Source organism: Arachis hypogaea, chromosome 9 (assembly GCF_003086295.3).
Source record: "Arachis hypogaea cultivar Tifrunner chromosome 9, arahy.Tifrunner.gnm2.J5K5, whole genome shotgun sequence".
In the NCBI taxonomy this organism is placed as follows: domain Eukaryota; kingdom Viridiplantae; phylum Streptophyta; class Magnoliopsida; order Fabales; family Fabaceae; genus Arachis; species Arachis hypogaea.
The window spans coordinates 16155468-16173594 of record NC_092044.1 but is presented as its reverse complement, the minus strand read 5'-3'; the positions used below and the strand labels follow the sequence as shown (position 1 = coordinate 16173594).

General features: G+C 29.5%; 1 protein-coding gene across 1 annotated transcript; it reads left to right on the top strand.

Annotated features, from left to right (window-relative positions):
* The first annotated feature begins 15059 nt into the window (after positions 1–15059).
* LOC112712925 (putative invertase inhibitor) lies at positions 15060–15831 on the top strand. Its single transcript, XM_025765780.3, has one exon. The coding sequence runs from the start codon at positions 15181–15183 to the stop codon at positions 15757–15759; it is 579 nt and encodes a 192-aa protein (XP_025621565.1). The 5' UTR covers positions 15060–15180; the 3' UTR covers positions 15760–15831.
* The last annotated feature ends 2296 nt before the right edge of the window (positions 15832–18127 follow it).

Sequence of the window (18127 nt, the reverse complement as noted above, 5' to 3'; positions counted from 1 at the left end):
ACGGACGCTCTCTTGATTTGACATGTTTATATATAGAACACATTTTGAATATTGTGTCTTAATAAAAAATTAAAAAAATCCAACATTTTTAAACATATATTTAAATACACTTAAATATCATTTCAAATGTCTAATTTTATTCTTAATATATATTTTTGAAATGAGTTTAAAAATAGTATATACTAGTATTTTTACCCATAATAATATTACGAGAATATAAATTTTTTAAAATTACGGTTCACTTTGTCCCGACAATATGTATTATGCATAACACAAAAGATTTATAAAATTAAACTATTTTTACAAAAAAAGTCGTGCCTTGACAAAAAATTTTTACTAAGAAAACTAATGTCTCAGTAGATAAAAAAATCAAATAATAAAATTTTTAGTTATTATTTTTATATGAAATAAATCTAATTTTTTATTAATAATTAATTTTAATATTCATTATCTAAAATTTGAAACAATTTAACGTGTATACTTTTACATTTAATTAGATGTTAAATCTGTTGCACAAATAAAAATAATTAATTTGTATACTTACTATTTAAAAATAATATTTTTTCTCTCTCTATATATAAAAATATAATTAGATATTAGTATAAAAAAAATTATATTGATAGTTATAAAATTAACAATTGAATCTTGATTCTAACTTTTAATTATAACATTAGTACTCTTTTCAAATTATATGTAATAAATATTTGAAAAAAGAGAAATAAAATGTAAACTAAAAAGATAAACGGTAAAAATTTAAAACTAAATAAAAAAACTAAAAAATATGTATATAATAATAATATTTTTCATTTGAATTATATTATTTTGTTAATTTTTTCTATAGAACAGAAAGGTAGAAAAATAGAAAATGAGAGGAAAAAAGAGAAAAAAGATGAAGAAAGAGAGTGAGAGTTTGTTAATTTTAGAAGAAAAAAATTTATTTTAATTGTAATAAAAATATCAGATGACATATTTTGATTTGTCAAATTACTAATATAAAATATAAATTATATATAAAGTAAAAATAATAGAGAGAAATAGAAGAATAGAGAGAGATAGATGAGAGAATTTAGAAATGGAGTTTATTAATTTTGGAAGAAAATATTTTCTCAATTTTAAGAAGAGGGTGTCATGTGACACATTTGGTTATTAAATTAGATAGTAATATATGATACATAATATAGATATATTTCAATTTTAATATTTTAGTTTTAATTTTAATACAATTAAAGAAGGTCATGTTTCATATTTTGATTGTCAAATTTATAATTAATCATTAATAATGATATATAAAAGAGATAGAGTGGTTGAAGGAATGAGAGAGATAGAGAAAAGAAGAGGGAGGAAGGGAGAACTTTTTAATTTTGGAGGAAAAAATTTGATTTCAATTGCAACGAAGAAGTGACATGTGACACATTTTTGTTGTAAAATTAGTAGGAAGGCAAAAAGAATTCTTAAATTTTAGAAGAAAAAATTTGATTTCAATTATAATGAGGGAGTAATATGTGACACATTTTGATTGTAAAATTAGTAAGGAGAAGGAAAAATTTTCTTAATTTTAGAGAAAAAGATTTGATTTCAATTGCAATGAAAAAGTGACATGTGGCATATTTTAGTTATAAGATTAGTAATATATAATAGATATAATAGATAATATATAATAGATTATTAATTATTAAAATAAAAAATATTTTAAAAACTTTATATAATTAAAAAAAGACATTAAAAATAACTAAAAAATTAATTTATATTTTAATATAAATAAAATATCAAAAGATCATTACAATTTATCTAAAAAATACTTTGTATTATATATATATGTCATGCCCCCGTGTCGTATAAGACTTTTAAATTTACGTGTCTACATATCTTATGTTGTGTCCTGTGTCCATGTCAATATCCCTACACCATAGCTATCAATATACTAAAATTCAACTACAAAATAAACTATTTTATATTTATATTGTTTCACATATTTTTAATATCTATCTTTCTATCTATGTATTACTATATAATAGGAGAATAGTAGCGAGTTAATTACTCGACATGTGTTTGCTTTCATTGAGTGACAAGTGGCAGTGCAAAACAAAATAAAAAAAAGTAAAAAAATCAAAGTTCCCTGAGACCGTGAATAAGAAAAACATTGGGCGGGGTTTTTAATAAAATTCAAAGTCAAAATCATTTTACTGTAATGATATACGATTCACAATGTGAGAAAGAAAGAAAGACAGAACGATAGAAGGAGAGAGAAAGAAAGACAAAATGTTATAGAGAAGAAGAAAACATGAGAGCGAAAAAAAGAAACATGACGGAAGAAGGAGAAGAGGGTGGCGACGAAAGTAGAGGTGACAGATAAGGAGACTAGATCAAGAGAGAATGGAAGAGGAAACATGAATGTATACTACAAGTTCGACAATACCTATCAGGTCCAATCTCACAGATCCATTTCAACTCTTCAATGTCAGAAATTGATTTAATCACTTCCTGATCAATGCGTTGATTTTCTGATTAATCAAATCATATATTTGATTTAGTTATGCAGATTCATCCTCGCTCCATCTTTACTACTCTCTGGTTGAAGGAATAAACTGCAACATTATTTATGATTTTTTGTTTTTTTTTTATTATTTTGGAAGATTTCTGTGGTTCTTTGTTTTTAGTTTCGAGTATTTTGTGAAATTGGAAACTTTGATCTTCGGGGTTTTGAGAGTGTTGGTTTATAAAAGATAAGAGAAACAAGAAGTTAGTGGAGGGTGAGAACAAGATCAAGTATAAAATAAAGATGGTGAATTGCAAGTTCTGGAGAAAACTTATACTGATAAGTGAAAATTTTTTAGCCATTTTTTAACAATTTTATACTATCCCTTTTTTATTTTTGGATTTTTTCACGGTTTAGGTGGATTGGGAAGGCTCTATTTTGAACATTCTTTCTTGATTTACTAACATACTTATTATTCATTTGTTCAATTTTAAGTCTTTTATGTATGATAAATATGTGATGTAATGATTTAGGGCTTATTCTTATGGAAAAAAGGAGGAGATGTGAATGGATCCATTTATTCAGTTTTAAGTCTTTTCTGTTTTTTTTATTATTTTATTTTGAGTTTTTTTTCATGATTGTTTTTATGAATAGATGGAGTGTCATTTGTGCATATGCAGTGACGGATCCAGAAAATTTTAAGAATGGGGGCAAAAATATATATACTAAAATAAATTTTGTTAAATATTATTAATTATATAGATATATAAATATTAAAGAGTTAGTGAACACTTTCATTCTTAAAATACTATTCATGATATATAATTTATAAAAAAATATTTTTTATTTCTAAAACTTGAACTTAAAATATTTTAATTAAATTATAAATACCTTATTATCCTAACTAATTTTTTATACACATTTAATAATAAAAGACTGAATTAATTGGTACATTAGCGCTTAATGATACATTAATATTTATAATTTGAAACTAAAATTATATATAAATACTAAAAAAATTAAATCAGTATATGAAAAATATGTTTATATAAAATAACAGAAACATAATTCACAATTTTTTCTTTCTTTCTTTTTAAAATAATTAAATTTGTTATATATCTTTTAATTTAATTTTGATATAATGTTAAATGAAAGATTTTATACATCTGTTTAATTATGTATTGTAATTAAAATATTTTTCTATTACTATTTCTAAAAATAAAAAATATATTCTAAATTAGTAAATTAATCAATTTATTTTAAAATTTTATACGCAACATAGGTACATATAATAGAACAAAAGACAAAAAAAAAGTAATAAAAATGAATAAATCGAAAATAAAATAAAATATATAAAGTCACAAAGAAAATAAAATATTAGATTAATACCTAAACTACAATTGTTTGAATTAAAATTTGCAATTGAAAATATCAAAAAGAGAAACAATGAAATTGAAAGATACATAGGGTCATGGAGAACTATATAAAAAACATAAAATATTTAAAATTTATTTTTTGATGAAGAGAAGATGACCACTAGACAAGGAATAGAAAAAAAAGTTGAAAATATAAAAATAAAAAGAGGGTTTAAGGGAATAAAGGAGTGACGACACAAGAATTAAATTTGATTAGGTTAAATAATAATCAAAATGATAGAAAAAAAAAAGTGAATTTGGAACTTTAGTTAATTAAGTTTAATTTATTTATAGTGGAGTCATTTAAAATTTGAAGTGGGGGCATATTATATATAATTATATTTTAAAAAAAATTAAAAAACACTATGGGGCAAGTGCCCCCTCTTCTTTGCTACTGGATCCGTCCCTCTACATATAAGTATTGTAAATACAATATTGAGTATGATGCATATGATTCATTTATATATTGAAGATTGTTTTTTAGTAAAGTACCTTGTTTTATGAGTATTGTAAATATAATGTTGAGTACGATGCTCTGATTCATTTATATATTGAAGATTGTTTTTAAGTAAAGTACCTTATTTTAGATAGGACTTTTGGTGCCATTGTGGAATCCTTTCTAAACTTTACTCTTTGTCGTTCATTTTTTTAAGCTGCAGATACATTTAGTTTAAACTATTCTCAGGCTGTTGTTATGGAACGTCAATAAAACCACTTATATTTTCATGTTGAAAATAGAGTAGAGAAAAAAAATGCTTAGTCCACAAGTTTTTTTTCTGTAGGATATCAGCAGGTCAGGTTTTTCTTATATCAAGAAAATTTTCTCTTCTACTTATGCCAATGTTTCATTTTAATCCACCGTGAAATATTCTCACTATATTTTTACAGATAGTGGTATCAATTTTTTTGATGGGTATATTTATAGATCTAAAAATATGAATAGGTTTGGCTCAGAAATTGAAAAAGAGATTCAAGGCCTGTTTGCTATTATATTAGATTTCAATAAATTAAGCTTCTCTTATGTATGAGTGTTTCATCTAATATTGCTATGTAAGACTTTGAACTGACATATATATAGCAAAAATTATTGTATTCTTTGAAATTGTGATTAAATCAGAGTAAAAGAACTTTGGTTTTGAGAATGTTGACGCAATTAACATATGTTCTTCATATTTTTAAAATTTTTTATCTTTTTTTTATTGCCTGATGTAGTGTTGGTTTTATTCTTCCATGAGTTGATTACTTTTTAGGTTAACTTTTAATGTAAACATTAAATTGTTCTGCAGTGTCTGTTGAGGGTCCTTAGAAAGGAGAATTCAAAATTAAGAATGGTTACCTCTGCAGTGTTTCTTTCCGTTCACTCAATAATAAAATTAAATGGTACTAATATAGTATTAAATGATTAATTAATGAGGTTCATTTCATTTTTATTTGATTTTTACCGCAGAATGTTAGTTGTTAGATTATATAAAACTAATTACAAAATCTTTTTCTTCACCTCCTCATGTGTCAAATAAAAAATGGTGACGGAACTGTGGTTCCATCAGCGCCGTATAACTTGTCGGTGATTGTCCAGAGCTAGCAAACTCTCTGCGTAGCTCCCTCTCTTTTCTTTCTTTCTTTGTTTTCTGTGGGTAACGAGGGGGGTAAGGAATGAGTGTGTTATGTTAGGATTTTGGATAATTTTATAGTTTTAATAAAATTAGGGGATAGGTAGTAATTAAAAACTAATTTTTTTATCCTTAAGATTATCTTAAGAATACCATTTTATTTATCAACTTTTCAATTGATTTTTCAAATAAGTGCTTTAATTTAGAATTAGAAAAAACTATTTTTTTAGAATTTTTTAAAAATTAATTAATATTATATATATTTTGTTACACTACATTTTGTTAGAAAAAATTTATTTATTTCTAATGCTTATATTAAAAATGAAAATAAAATTTAAATTAGTGAATTTTAATCTATAATATAATAATAATATAGTAATTATTTTATATATTATACGAATATAAATTATTTATTTTTTATTTGTAAAAAATTTAAGAGCTTGTTTTATATATATATATATATATATAGATTGATGAATGTGATATATTTTTTATATAAATAATTTTTAAAAAAATCTAATAGTTAATTTATTACTTTTTTATTTTAGTCCAAATTAAATATTTTTTATTATTTTTGGAAAGAAATTCTTTTGAAAAATTTAATAATATGTGATGAGGAACACCAAATAAATTATATAGAAACCAATTAAAACACAACATGAAAACATCTTTAATAAAAGATGAAATAAACGTCTTTATCTGAGTGGTCACCTTTTTAATTTACTTAATTCCGACCATTCTTATGTTGACCAGAATAAAATTTTTTAAATTCGAACAACAAATGCAACTGGCAAGTAAACATAATAACAAAATCAATGCTTTCACCATCATCTTTACATGTAATAGTAGCTTGTGAATAAATAACAACAACTATACACACTACAACAAAACAGCCATTACAAAAAAACACATAAAATTGAATCACATAAAATTCTTATTATTTTGCAATTACTAAAATTTTAAATATTAAATATGAAAATTATCCAATAATTATAAAATTAGATTAAAAAAATCCTTAATTTAATTCAAACTTAATTCATCAAAACTTGCTTTAAATATATTTGATAAAATAATTTCTGAAAATTGAGCCTTGATCGAATAAAATAGTCAAGATTGGTTCATAATCTAACTTCAAAAAATCTGAATCTTACATCACCTGCTCCAACCATTTTGCTTTCGACATAAAACAACAATGCAAGTCACTTCATTAACAATACTCCACCTTGACTTGCTTTGTCACTTGTCTTTAATTTCTACAAATATTAACCAAGTTCAAGCAATGCTTAAACTTGTCAATGATTTGGTTGTCATGTCAGTTGGATTTTCAATTTTTGCTATTTACTAAATTGCAATAGTACCATTGTTAATAATTTCTCTGACAAAGTGAAGTTGGATGTCAATGTGTTTAGTCCTTTTATGATAAAGTGGGTTCTTAGCCAAGTAGATAGCACTTTGACTATCACAAGAGACAATTAGTACATTTGAATTTAACCCAAGACTATCCAAAAGACCTCGCATCCAAATACTTTCTTTAGCAGCCTTAATCAAGGCCATATACTTAGTTTCAGTTGCTAATAATGTCACTGTAGATTACAGTATCACTTTTCAGCTAATAGTACATACAAAGACTGTAAAGATATAGCCTGATAATGACCTTCTTTTATCTAGGTCACCAGCATAATTAGAATCAACATAGCCAACAAATTCTTATTTTCTCTTACCTTCAAACACCAAATATATATCAGTGAAACTTCTCAAGTATCGCATGTTCCATTTGACAACTTCCTAATATACCTTTTTAGAATTGCTCATAAACCTGCTTACAACACTTACAGCTTGTGAAACATCCGGTCTAGTGCACACCATGGCATACATAAGAATGCCAACAACACTAAGTATGGTATATGAGACGTGCTCCACGCTCTTTTCGGTTTTTGGACAATCCTTGGAGAATAGCTTAAGGTGAGCAGCTAAACGGAGTACCAACTGGTTTAACCTGATCCATATTGACGCATTGTATTACTTTTGTAATATAATTTTGTTGCATCAACCATAGCTTGCTACCATATCTTTCCCTATGAATTTCCATTCCCAAAATTCTCCTTGCTACACCTAGGTCTTTCATCTCAAATTCCTTTCCTAATTGAGTTTTCAACATGCTAATTTCAACTTTATTATTAGCTACTATTAGCATATCATCAACATATATCAACAGATAAATTCTTGAACCATCTAGAAGCTCCTTAGAGTATATGCAATTATCATATTGCTTTTTGTTGTAGCCAATACTGATCATAAATTCATCAAACTTTTATTCCATTGTCTTTAAGAATGCTTCAACCCATATAATGACTTCTTCAGCAAACAAACATGGTCTTTCTTCTCAGGATCAGTGAACTCTTCTGATTGACTCATGTAAATTGTTTCCTCTAGCTCACCATATAAGAACGTCGTTTTTATATCAAGTTGCTCTAGCTCCAGGTCAAACATACTTACAGTAGCTAATAGGACTTGAAGAGCTATGCTTTGCAACAGAAGAGAATACTTTGTTGAAGTTGATACTCTTCTTTTGAGTAAAGCCCTTTGCTACTAGTCTTGCCTTGAACCTTAGGGGTTCAACTTTAGGAATTCTTTCCTTTCTTTTGAAGACACATTTGCATCAAATTACTTTTCTTACTTCTGAAAATTCTACTAGATCTCATGTCTGATTTTTATGAAAAGACTCAATCTATTCTTTCATTGTGGCTAGCCACTACTTTGACTCCATGCTGTGAATTGCTTCATGATAGGAGTTTGGTTCATTTCCTACCACGTCATCTACCATAACCAGTGCAAAAGCTATAAAATGTGCCTCCGCTGAGTCAAATGTACAAGAAGCTTAATCTTGATATCTTTTTGGCTTTTGAACTTGTCACTTCTCTCTATCAATAGCAATACTATATGGTTTTACTTTTTTGATACTTCACCAGTAACTCTATCATCAGATTCATTTGCTTGTTCTTCTTCAAGTTGAGTAGTTCCTGAAGTGTTGGGCTGAATTTCTTCTTCTTCTTGCTTCATCTTCCCACTATCAACTTCTAGCTCCACCTGCTTCTGGACAACATAATCTATTTCTGCCTGATCTATTTTAAACTTCTGCTTTTGATTTATCATTGTCACCTTATCAAAAGTGACATATCTACTGACAATAATTTTGGGGAGAGCTTATATTTTTTGTACACCACAGTCTATAGCCTTTCACTCCTCGTGCATATCCTAGAAATATACACATAGGGATGGCAACAGATAAGGGTCCCCGCCCCGTCCCTATTTAGTAAAATTTCTCCGTCTCCTCCCCATTCCCGTCACAGGTCCCCATTTATTTTTCTCCACAGGGAAGGCAAATACCTACGGATATCCATGGATATTAAGCTTTAAAAAAATACAACAATAATAAAATTCTATACATTTCAACTAAAATGTATCAAATTAAACACATTCAAACACATTCAACATTATCAAATCCAATTCAACATTATTTGACTAAATCTCCAACAAATACTAAAATAAAACAAAATAGAAAAATTTTCAACATAACAACATTATTTGACTTGCAATAGTTACAAATAGCTTTCTACTTGCCATCAATTTTTTGTCTTTTGAAATGATTCCACACATCAGAAGTTAGTTTTCTTTTATTTCCTCAGCCATCACCAGGAAATTGTTGAGTTGAGTATTCAGTTTGTGATTATGCGGCTTGAGTTGGTATTGGTACTCTAAACCAACATTAGCTTCCTGTTAAGACTCAACCATTACTGGCAGCGTTGCCACTGCACCTTGTGTTTCACTTTCACTTGTGAATGGAAGGTTCTTAAGCATTGATATTCTCATGGCTATACATGATAAGAACTGAAACAAAACAAAACAGTCCATACGTAAAAAACAACAAACTCAATCATCATTAAAGAAATTCTAAGATCTATAAACAACAACATAATAACAACACTGAGTCTCAGATTTTCACGTTAACTCCAACTACCAACAACACTCAAAAAATAAAAATTTTAGATTCACAACAACATAATACCAAGACAAGGTGCAGTAATAGTTTCAGAAGAATAGGAAGATGAGCTTGGAAATGGGAATAGGTTTAACGATGTGAAGGAGATGAGAAAACTTCGGTGACAGCCACAGGAGAGGTTCATCAATGGCGACGCGAGACCTTCCGTGATGAAAGGAATGGATGGCAATGGCACTAGTTGATGGGAGACTGTCAGCGACGGCGGTTCACTAGGATGACTTCAGTGATGATGAAGCTTGCACGAGAGAGTTGAGATTTCAATGATAAAGGATGGCAAGTTGGTGACGGCGATAGCATTGTTGGACTCGGCGACGGGAACGACGTGGTTGGACTCCGCGATAGAAAGGTTAGACTCGATGATGGAGAAGGGCTGAAGGAGGGGGAGACTAGAGAAGCCGAAGCGTGGCGTGGTTGGAAAGTGGAGGTTGGGAGAGAAAGGTAGAGGAGAGAGTGAGAGACTGTGCCCCGTTTAAGAGAGCGGGAAATTAAGGATTAAGATTTTTTACATGGAAATTAAGGATTAAGATTTTTTACATCTTATATGTGTGTGTGTGTGTTGTGTGTGTGTGTGTGTGTGAAGGGTGTTGATGTAATTTTTCTCTAGTGAGGATTTAGCGAGTCCCTATGCGGCGGGTACCTCAATCCTTGCCCTCGTCTCCGTTTATTCGTGGGGACTTTGCGGGTTTCTATTTTTCCCGTCCTGCAGGTTTGGATTTTTTGCTATCTTTGTACGCACTTTCTTGCCCTCGCCTCAAGTTTACCATCGCTTACATGGGCATATGTAGGGCAGCCAAATATTTTTAAATTAGAATAATTAATGGGTCGACCGGATCATACCTCTTGTGGAATTTTTAGATCAATTACAGTTGATAGAGATTGATTAATCGGGTTTGCAATTGTATTGACCGCCTCATCCCAAAATGATTTAGGAAGACCATCATTGATTCGCATGCATCGTGCACGCTCTATAAGTGTTCTGTTTATTTGTTATTTAACTTCGTTTTGTTGTGGTGTTCCTGGTACAATATGGTGACTCACTATACCATTATCTCTGCAGAACTCTACAAATTTTTTTACTGCAAAATTCTCCGCTATTATCAGTTCTCAGTCGCTTGACTTATCACTCGGTTTGCTTTTCAACTATGGCTTTCCATTAATTACATCTTCCAAACACTTCATATTTTTTCTTCAGGAAACAGACCCAAACTTTTCTGGATCAATCATCGATTAGTGTGAGAAAATAGCGAACTCCACCCAAACTTTATTCTGAGTGAATGTACTCTTATATTCCATTGCTATTGTGCTTTCTAGTGCTAATCTCTACTCGTTTCTGTTTTTCAAAGATATTGTTTTCATAGAAACTAGTTTGCAATTCTTTAAGCCTTTTAACAAGTATCTGTTAGTAAGTATGGACATTACTTTCTCACTCATTTGCCACAATCGTGTAGCATCATTATCATTCTTTTCAAAGAATAGAACAACAACAATTTCACTTACTGTACTTTTTCGCAATATGTAAATTTTCTGTGTAACTTTCCTTTCATCACCACCATCAAACCTTTGAATACCTTCAAGAAATATCCTTCGCATATAAATTCGTAATCATTTTCAACTATGGTGCTCAATGATATTAGATTTCTGCCCAGTTTCTGGTACGTGCCATGCATGGGGTAATATACTGGTTTCATCATATGATTTAATTCTGGCTTGTCCTTCACCTACTGCTAGAATTAATCGGTTATCTCCTAGTTGGATACTTCCATCCCTAATTTTGTAGGAAATAAAAATATCTTTACTAGGTGTCATATGAAATGATGCATCAGAATCCAAGATCCACTCGTCTCCATAGTTACCAGTGAATACGATTAGAGTAGAACCAATATCACTATCTTTTAGAACTATCAATTATTATGTTTGCAAAATTTTTTATTTCTCCTTTCTTTGTGAAAAATTTCTTCTAATGTGTCCTGGTTTGTGACAATAAAAACACTTTATAGATTTGTGTTTTCAAAACTTTGACTTTGATCTATTCTTGCTTGAGCTTGTGGACCCTTTTTCTTGACTGTGACCTCTCATTATAAATAATCCATTGGCATAATTATTTGTAGTGAATCCAGATACTAGCTTCTGATGCTTTTTTGTCAACAGTGCATCTTTAATATTTTACATTGTGATTTCAAATCTACCATATAACATGGTATCACAGAAATTATCATATGACGGAGGTAATGACGTCAACAAGATCATAACTTGATCAACATCTTTGACTTTTATTCCAGCTATAGCAAAATCGGATATCATCAGATTAAAGTCATCTATGTGGACTCTTATACATTTATCTCCTATGATTCAACTTGTTGGAAAGGTCTTGATAAAATATTTTTTATCCAAGACCTTCCACAACAAATCAACAATTTTTTTCATCCATTACCTCTCGCAATACGTTGTCTGCCAGACATAAATAAATTGTACTTCTTACTTTTGCCATGTTATCAACCTTTTTATCATTAGATAATGTCTTCGACGGGCACGTATTCGGTACGCCAGCCTTCTTTTGGGCACCGAAACGCCAAAACTTGTTTGGCTTATTGGTGTGCCTTTTATTGAGGAGTCATTAAATCTTTTTATATTTTTTAGTCCGACAATCAAGATCATTCTAAATGTACTTTGATGTGATTGGCTAGCTACTATTTTTTTTGCAGCTTTTATGTCAGTGAAACTATTTTAAAAATATTATTTTTTATGGTTATTGTTGTTATATCAAAAATATATGTGGGTTTATATCAAAAGATTAAAAATATGTTAGTTTAAATTAATTAGAATTAAGTATCTCCTGTTATGTTAATGTCCCTTTCAACTTCTTCAAGAAATTACCTGAAATGATAGTGTCCAAGACCATGCTTAATCCCCCACTTGAACTCCCCAACATACTTGCTCCCATCATCACAAGTATGAACTCCACAGCCATGGCTCTGCCCACTCGACTACTCCCCGGCATAAACATCCCCAGTGTAGAATCTATAAACCCTGAAACCGTGCCTCAATCCCATCTTAAACTGCCCTTTATACCTGCTCCCTCTTGCCCATGTCTCCACCCCAAAACCCTCATACTTCCCATCCACCCAATCCCCTTCATACCTTCCACTCATACTATAATAATAAACCCCACTCCCCCAACACTTTCCCTTTCTTATCTCCCCCTGGTAAACGTTGCCGTTCGAGAACACCTGCTCCCAAAAATTCGTGGATCCACCATAGGAGGAGCCCTGTTGTTTCTGTTTCTTCCTCCCCATGGCCCAGAAGATCGGCAGCAGCGGCCGCGGCCTGAATCGAACGTGCCGGATAAGGCGCTGCTGAAGCCACCATGATTGAGTGGGGAGAAGGAGTTGGCAGCGCGACGACAGAGCGAGTAGGAGAGGCGGTGGGGAGGTTTCAGTCGTTGTCTGCGAACGAAGAAATAATGGAAGGGGCGGTGCTTCCGATGGCAGAGAAAAGGGAGGAAGAGAACCTGAAAGAAGAGAGAAGCGATAGTAATAGTTAATTAAATATTGAGTATAACTAACTTTAATAATTAAGTTAAATATATTCACTTAAAAAAATTAAAAAACTGACCCTTTTATTTTATAAAGAATTGCCAAAAAGACTCGAAAAAAATATTTTTATTTGACACTTTATGGCTAATCGGTATGTCAAACTAATTTTTGGCGTTTCAGTATACAAACATTTCCTGCATACCAAATTCGTGCCCGTCTTTGACAATTTGTTATTTCGTCCAACACTTTTGCTATATCTTGCTGATCTAACAAAGGTTGCACCTTTTGTTTCCATAATTGAAAGTCATTGAAATTGTCAAATTTTATACTTCAAATTTTTTGGACCAACATCTTATATCAAGATAATTTTTTTTCTAATATAAAAGATCAAACAAAACTATAACTACAGAATATATGAAGAATTAAATTTTTTCTCTAAAATTAAGTGGCTCTGATATCACTTATTAAGGATAAGACAAAATCAGAGCGAAAGCGAGCCAAATAATTTTAGGTGAAAAATAACAAGATTAATATGCCAATAAAATAGATTAAGAAAGAGAGAGAGTAACACTAATATTTTAACATAAAAAAATTTTCTTGATGAACGGGACAAAAAATCACAGGCCAACATTTCGAAAAATATCTACTGTATTAAAAATAGTTACAATGTAGTGTATTGCAATAAGACACTCTTGTACTACAATTAGTAATATATAGTGAGTACTAGAAACTTAAAATTATAATTAAATTCTAATGTGTATCATTTACAACTCTCAAAATTTTATCACATACTCTCTATAATATTACACTCACTACTTTACAAGAGAACTCACTTACAAAACAAAAAACACAAATAAAACTATCAAAGGAATAAATGCTTTGTTTTTGCTTATTTTGTGTTCTATTACTTGATGCAATAAGCCTTGCTTCATGCTCTATTTATAACTGAAGTTAATGAAACAGAATCACTTTTTATTTTAATATTTTAAATATTAATATCTTCAATTAATTAAAACCTACTTCACTTTACCTTCTCTAATTATTTTATTTTTGACACAAAACAACAATACAGGTCACTTAATTAATGAAGATTAGTGAAAAGGAAGAAGATTTTAGGTTGTGAGAATTTTTTTTTTATTTTCATATTAGATATTTGGACTTTTGTTGGTTTATGAGATTCATTAACTTGAGATGGTTTTGAATTTATTTTTCTCACCCAAAAATTGTTAACACAAATTTACTGCAATTCACTTTTTCTCAATAAAGGTTGTCAAAAAACATCAAAATTAAGTTGATCAAAGAAAACGATCCAACTCACATACACACAAGATATTTTTCACAAAATTAGTGTATTGGATATATTTTTTATTTATTATGCATAAATACTGACATAGACATAAAATATATATGATATAATACGAAATATATAGATATACAAATTTAAAATTTTTATAAAATACCAGAAGATGATATATATAAAATATAAAGTATTTTTTAAATAAATTATAATGGTATTTTAGTATTTTATTGATATTAAAATATAAATTAAATTTTTAATTATATAAATATTTTTTATTTTAATAATTAATAATATATACTATTTCTAAACTCATTTCAAGAATAAAAATTAACAATATAAATATATTGACACGTAATGATATTTAGATGTGTTTAAATGTGTTTGAAATTTTTTTTGTTTTTTTTATTAAAATACGCATATCAATAAGTGTCATATCTAAAATATGTCTAATATACGAACTCGACAAATTAAAAAAAAAAAAGTGTCCGTAATTCGTAAATTTCCGTACTCGTCAATTAGCCAAAATCACACCTTCTTCAACTATAGTTTAAAAGGAAAGGTAAAAGTATTCGTAGCAATTGTGGCCTTGCCTCCACGTACATACCAAAAATCATAGTCGACCCCTTTTCCTTTTGCTTTGCATAATTCTTCCTTCTAATGATTCATCATTAACTTAGCTTGTAATTCCTTGTTGCTTCAGGTAGCAATTAACGTTCATTCTCGTGTAAGCATTCTACACCATAAATATATGAATAAATTACAAAGTTAAAAGATGCAAGTGAAAAAATGGGACCTCAAACTTCCCTTCTCGTTCTCATAATAATCTTCTTGTCTTACTCCATCGTAGCAAAGCCAAACCATAATCTGATCCAACAAACCTGCAAGAACATCTCAGAAACTGATTCCAATGTAAGCTACAAATTCTGCATAAATTCTCTCCAATCAGATCCTCGAAGCTACGGCGCCAAAAGCCTCGAAAAACTCGGCCTCGCATCGATCAAGCTAGTGAGGCACAACGTGACAGATACTAGAGCTCAAATCAAAGAGATTCTCAAGAAGAACAAGAACAAGTTGGATCCATTTGCCAAAGAGTGCTTAGATGATTGTCTTCAAGTTTATTCTGATGCCATCGCAACTATTAAAGAAGCCATTAAAGATTACAAGGCTAAGCGTTATGCTGATTCTAATGTGAAGCTAAGCTCTGTTATTGATGCCTCTACGACGTGCGAAGATGGATTCAATCAAAGAAACGGTGTCGTTTCGCCGTTAACGAAACGAAACAAGGACACTTTTCTGCTTTCTGCTATATCGCTTTCGATAATTAACATGCTCAATAAGGACAATTTGAAGGACGCTGAACTCTGATTTTTCTCTCTTTGTTGCGAATTTGTAAATTCTTGCAATTTTAATCATTATATTATCATTTATTTTTATATACTTTCATAGTTACATGTTGACTATCTGTATCCAAGCAACAGAATGCTCCTACACAAAGAAGATCTTTTAAAGTGAAAAAATTAATAAAATAATAAAATAGAGAGTTAATGATTTTTAAATTAAAATAATAAAACATATATTTTATAAAAATTATAAAATTAATGTAATTACTTTTTTATTTTATTATTTTATTAATTTTTTATTTTAAAAGATCTAAATTTAAAAGAAGAGATATAAACGTAGGAGTATTAATTAAATTCATAACATTCATAGGAATTTTATTTTATTTTTTTGGTAGCCAGGGTTACTTAAAAAGCAAACGTTGATGCACCTTGATTTCAAGTTGTTTATTTTTTATGTTTTTATTTTACGTAAAATAAAAATGAAAAAGTCAAAACGATATCTCTTATAATACTACTGGACGGAAAGAAAGTCATAGGTATTTAGAATTGAGTCAATAGTTTCTAATGAAATGTTTGATTTAGTGAATTTTAATATGAATAAATATAAAAAGCTTTTTAACCGGTGAATATTAATTAATTTTTTATTATAAAATAATTTTTTAACATGTTTTTAAAAGAATTAGGATTAAGATTTAATATTTAGAATTAAGATTTAAAATTTAGAATTAGAGTAAAATGATAATTTAAAAAAAATACTAATTAATATTGGAGCAATTATCTAAATAAATTTCAAAATTTTTTAAAATTACAAGATAGATTTTAAAATACACAAAATAGTGCACAATGTTTATCACGGTTAGATAATATATACAGATTCCTTTTAATTTGATTTAAAGAGTAAAGTATAAAATAATCATTGAAAATTTTAAAAATTCTCAAAATAGTCTCTAAAAAATAAAAAAATGAAACAATCATTTTGATTAACGAATTAAATTGGAAAAAGATTGTATTATCTGACGGAAGTAAATGTTAGATATTATTTTGTGTATTTTGAAATTCAAAGAGTCAAAGACTAAAGTGTTCGATATTAAAAATCTCTGTTGGAGTATAATTAGAATCAATTAAGATCAGTTAGCATCAATTATATTTATTTAACATATCTGTATATTTATTGTAGGATATTACACTTTTATTACTCTGATTCTTTTAGCATCTATATATCCTCTTGTATATTATATCATTGAGAACACACTCAATAATATACAATCACTTTCTTTATATTACTCTCTTTGTTTCTAACATAGTATCAAAAACATAGGTTATTTTCTTTTCCATGAAAACTAATTCATAGCCTTTCATGTTTTTTTCTTCCGACAGCCTTTTTCGTATTTTCAATTCCTTTTTCGACGTTGCCCTTCGTCAGTGACCATACCATCGTATTTTTCTCGTTGCTCTGAGTTCAACGAGCCTAACCACATCACTAGACTCCTCCAAATGCACCGTCGGAAGATCACTGTTTGCCTCCCTTTTCTTCTCCTTCCAAACGCATCTAGCACCGTTGATCAACGTCCACGATCAACGGTCCAGACTCCTCCACATGTCGCAAACCCGTGCTTTCTGTTGACCCGCGTCTAGCCCGTATGTCAACCCTACCTGACCCGAGCACTAGCTCCTCACTGCGTCAGCGTTGATGTATCTTCCTCTTTCTTTCATGCATCACCGTGTATCCTCCTTTGCTGATGTGGTAGATAGTGAGTCCCTTCCTAAGATTTTTTGGTGAGCTATTTCTGATTCTGCCATCTGTTTTTCGATTTTTGTCCTAATTTTGCAGTTTCTTCTCTCTTTCATCTTTGTTTCAGCTATTATGAAAAAACTAAATATTTTTTAGCTTATTCCTATCATCCTTAATGGCTCCAACTATGCTCATTGGGTTATAGCTGATAGGATTTCTTAAAGGGCAAAAATTATGGCGCTATGTGACTGGTGATATTATTTGTCCTGTTAAGACACCTGTGATTGAAGAATTAAAGGATGGGACTTCCCAATCCAAGGAGGATACCGATAAAGATTTTGTAGAAAAAAATAGATGATTGGGATAGTAAAAATCACCATATTATCACTTGGTTCTGTAACACTTCTACTCCAAGAATTCATCTACAATTTAGGCATTTTAAACTGCTAAAGAAGCTTTATATTCTTAAACAAGAATGTGGACAAGCAATTTTTTATTTTCTTGCTCAAATGGAAATTATTTAGGATCAATTGACCTCTTGTGGGCCTGTTATTAAATATGCAACCGATGCTAAGGCATATGAGAATTATCACAACCGAACGCGTCTCATACAGTTCCTCATGGCTCTTACTGATGACTACGAACCGGTTAGAGCTTTTCC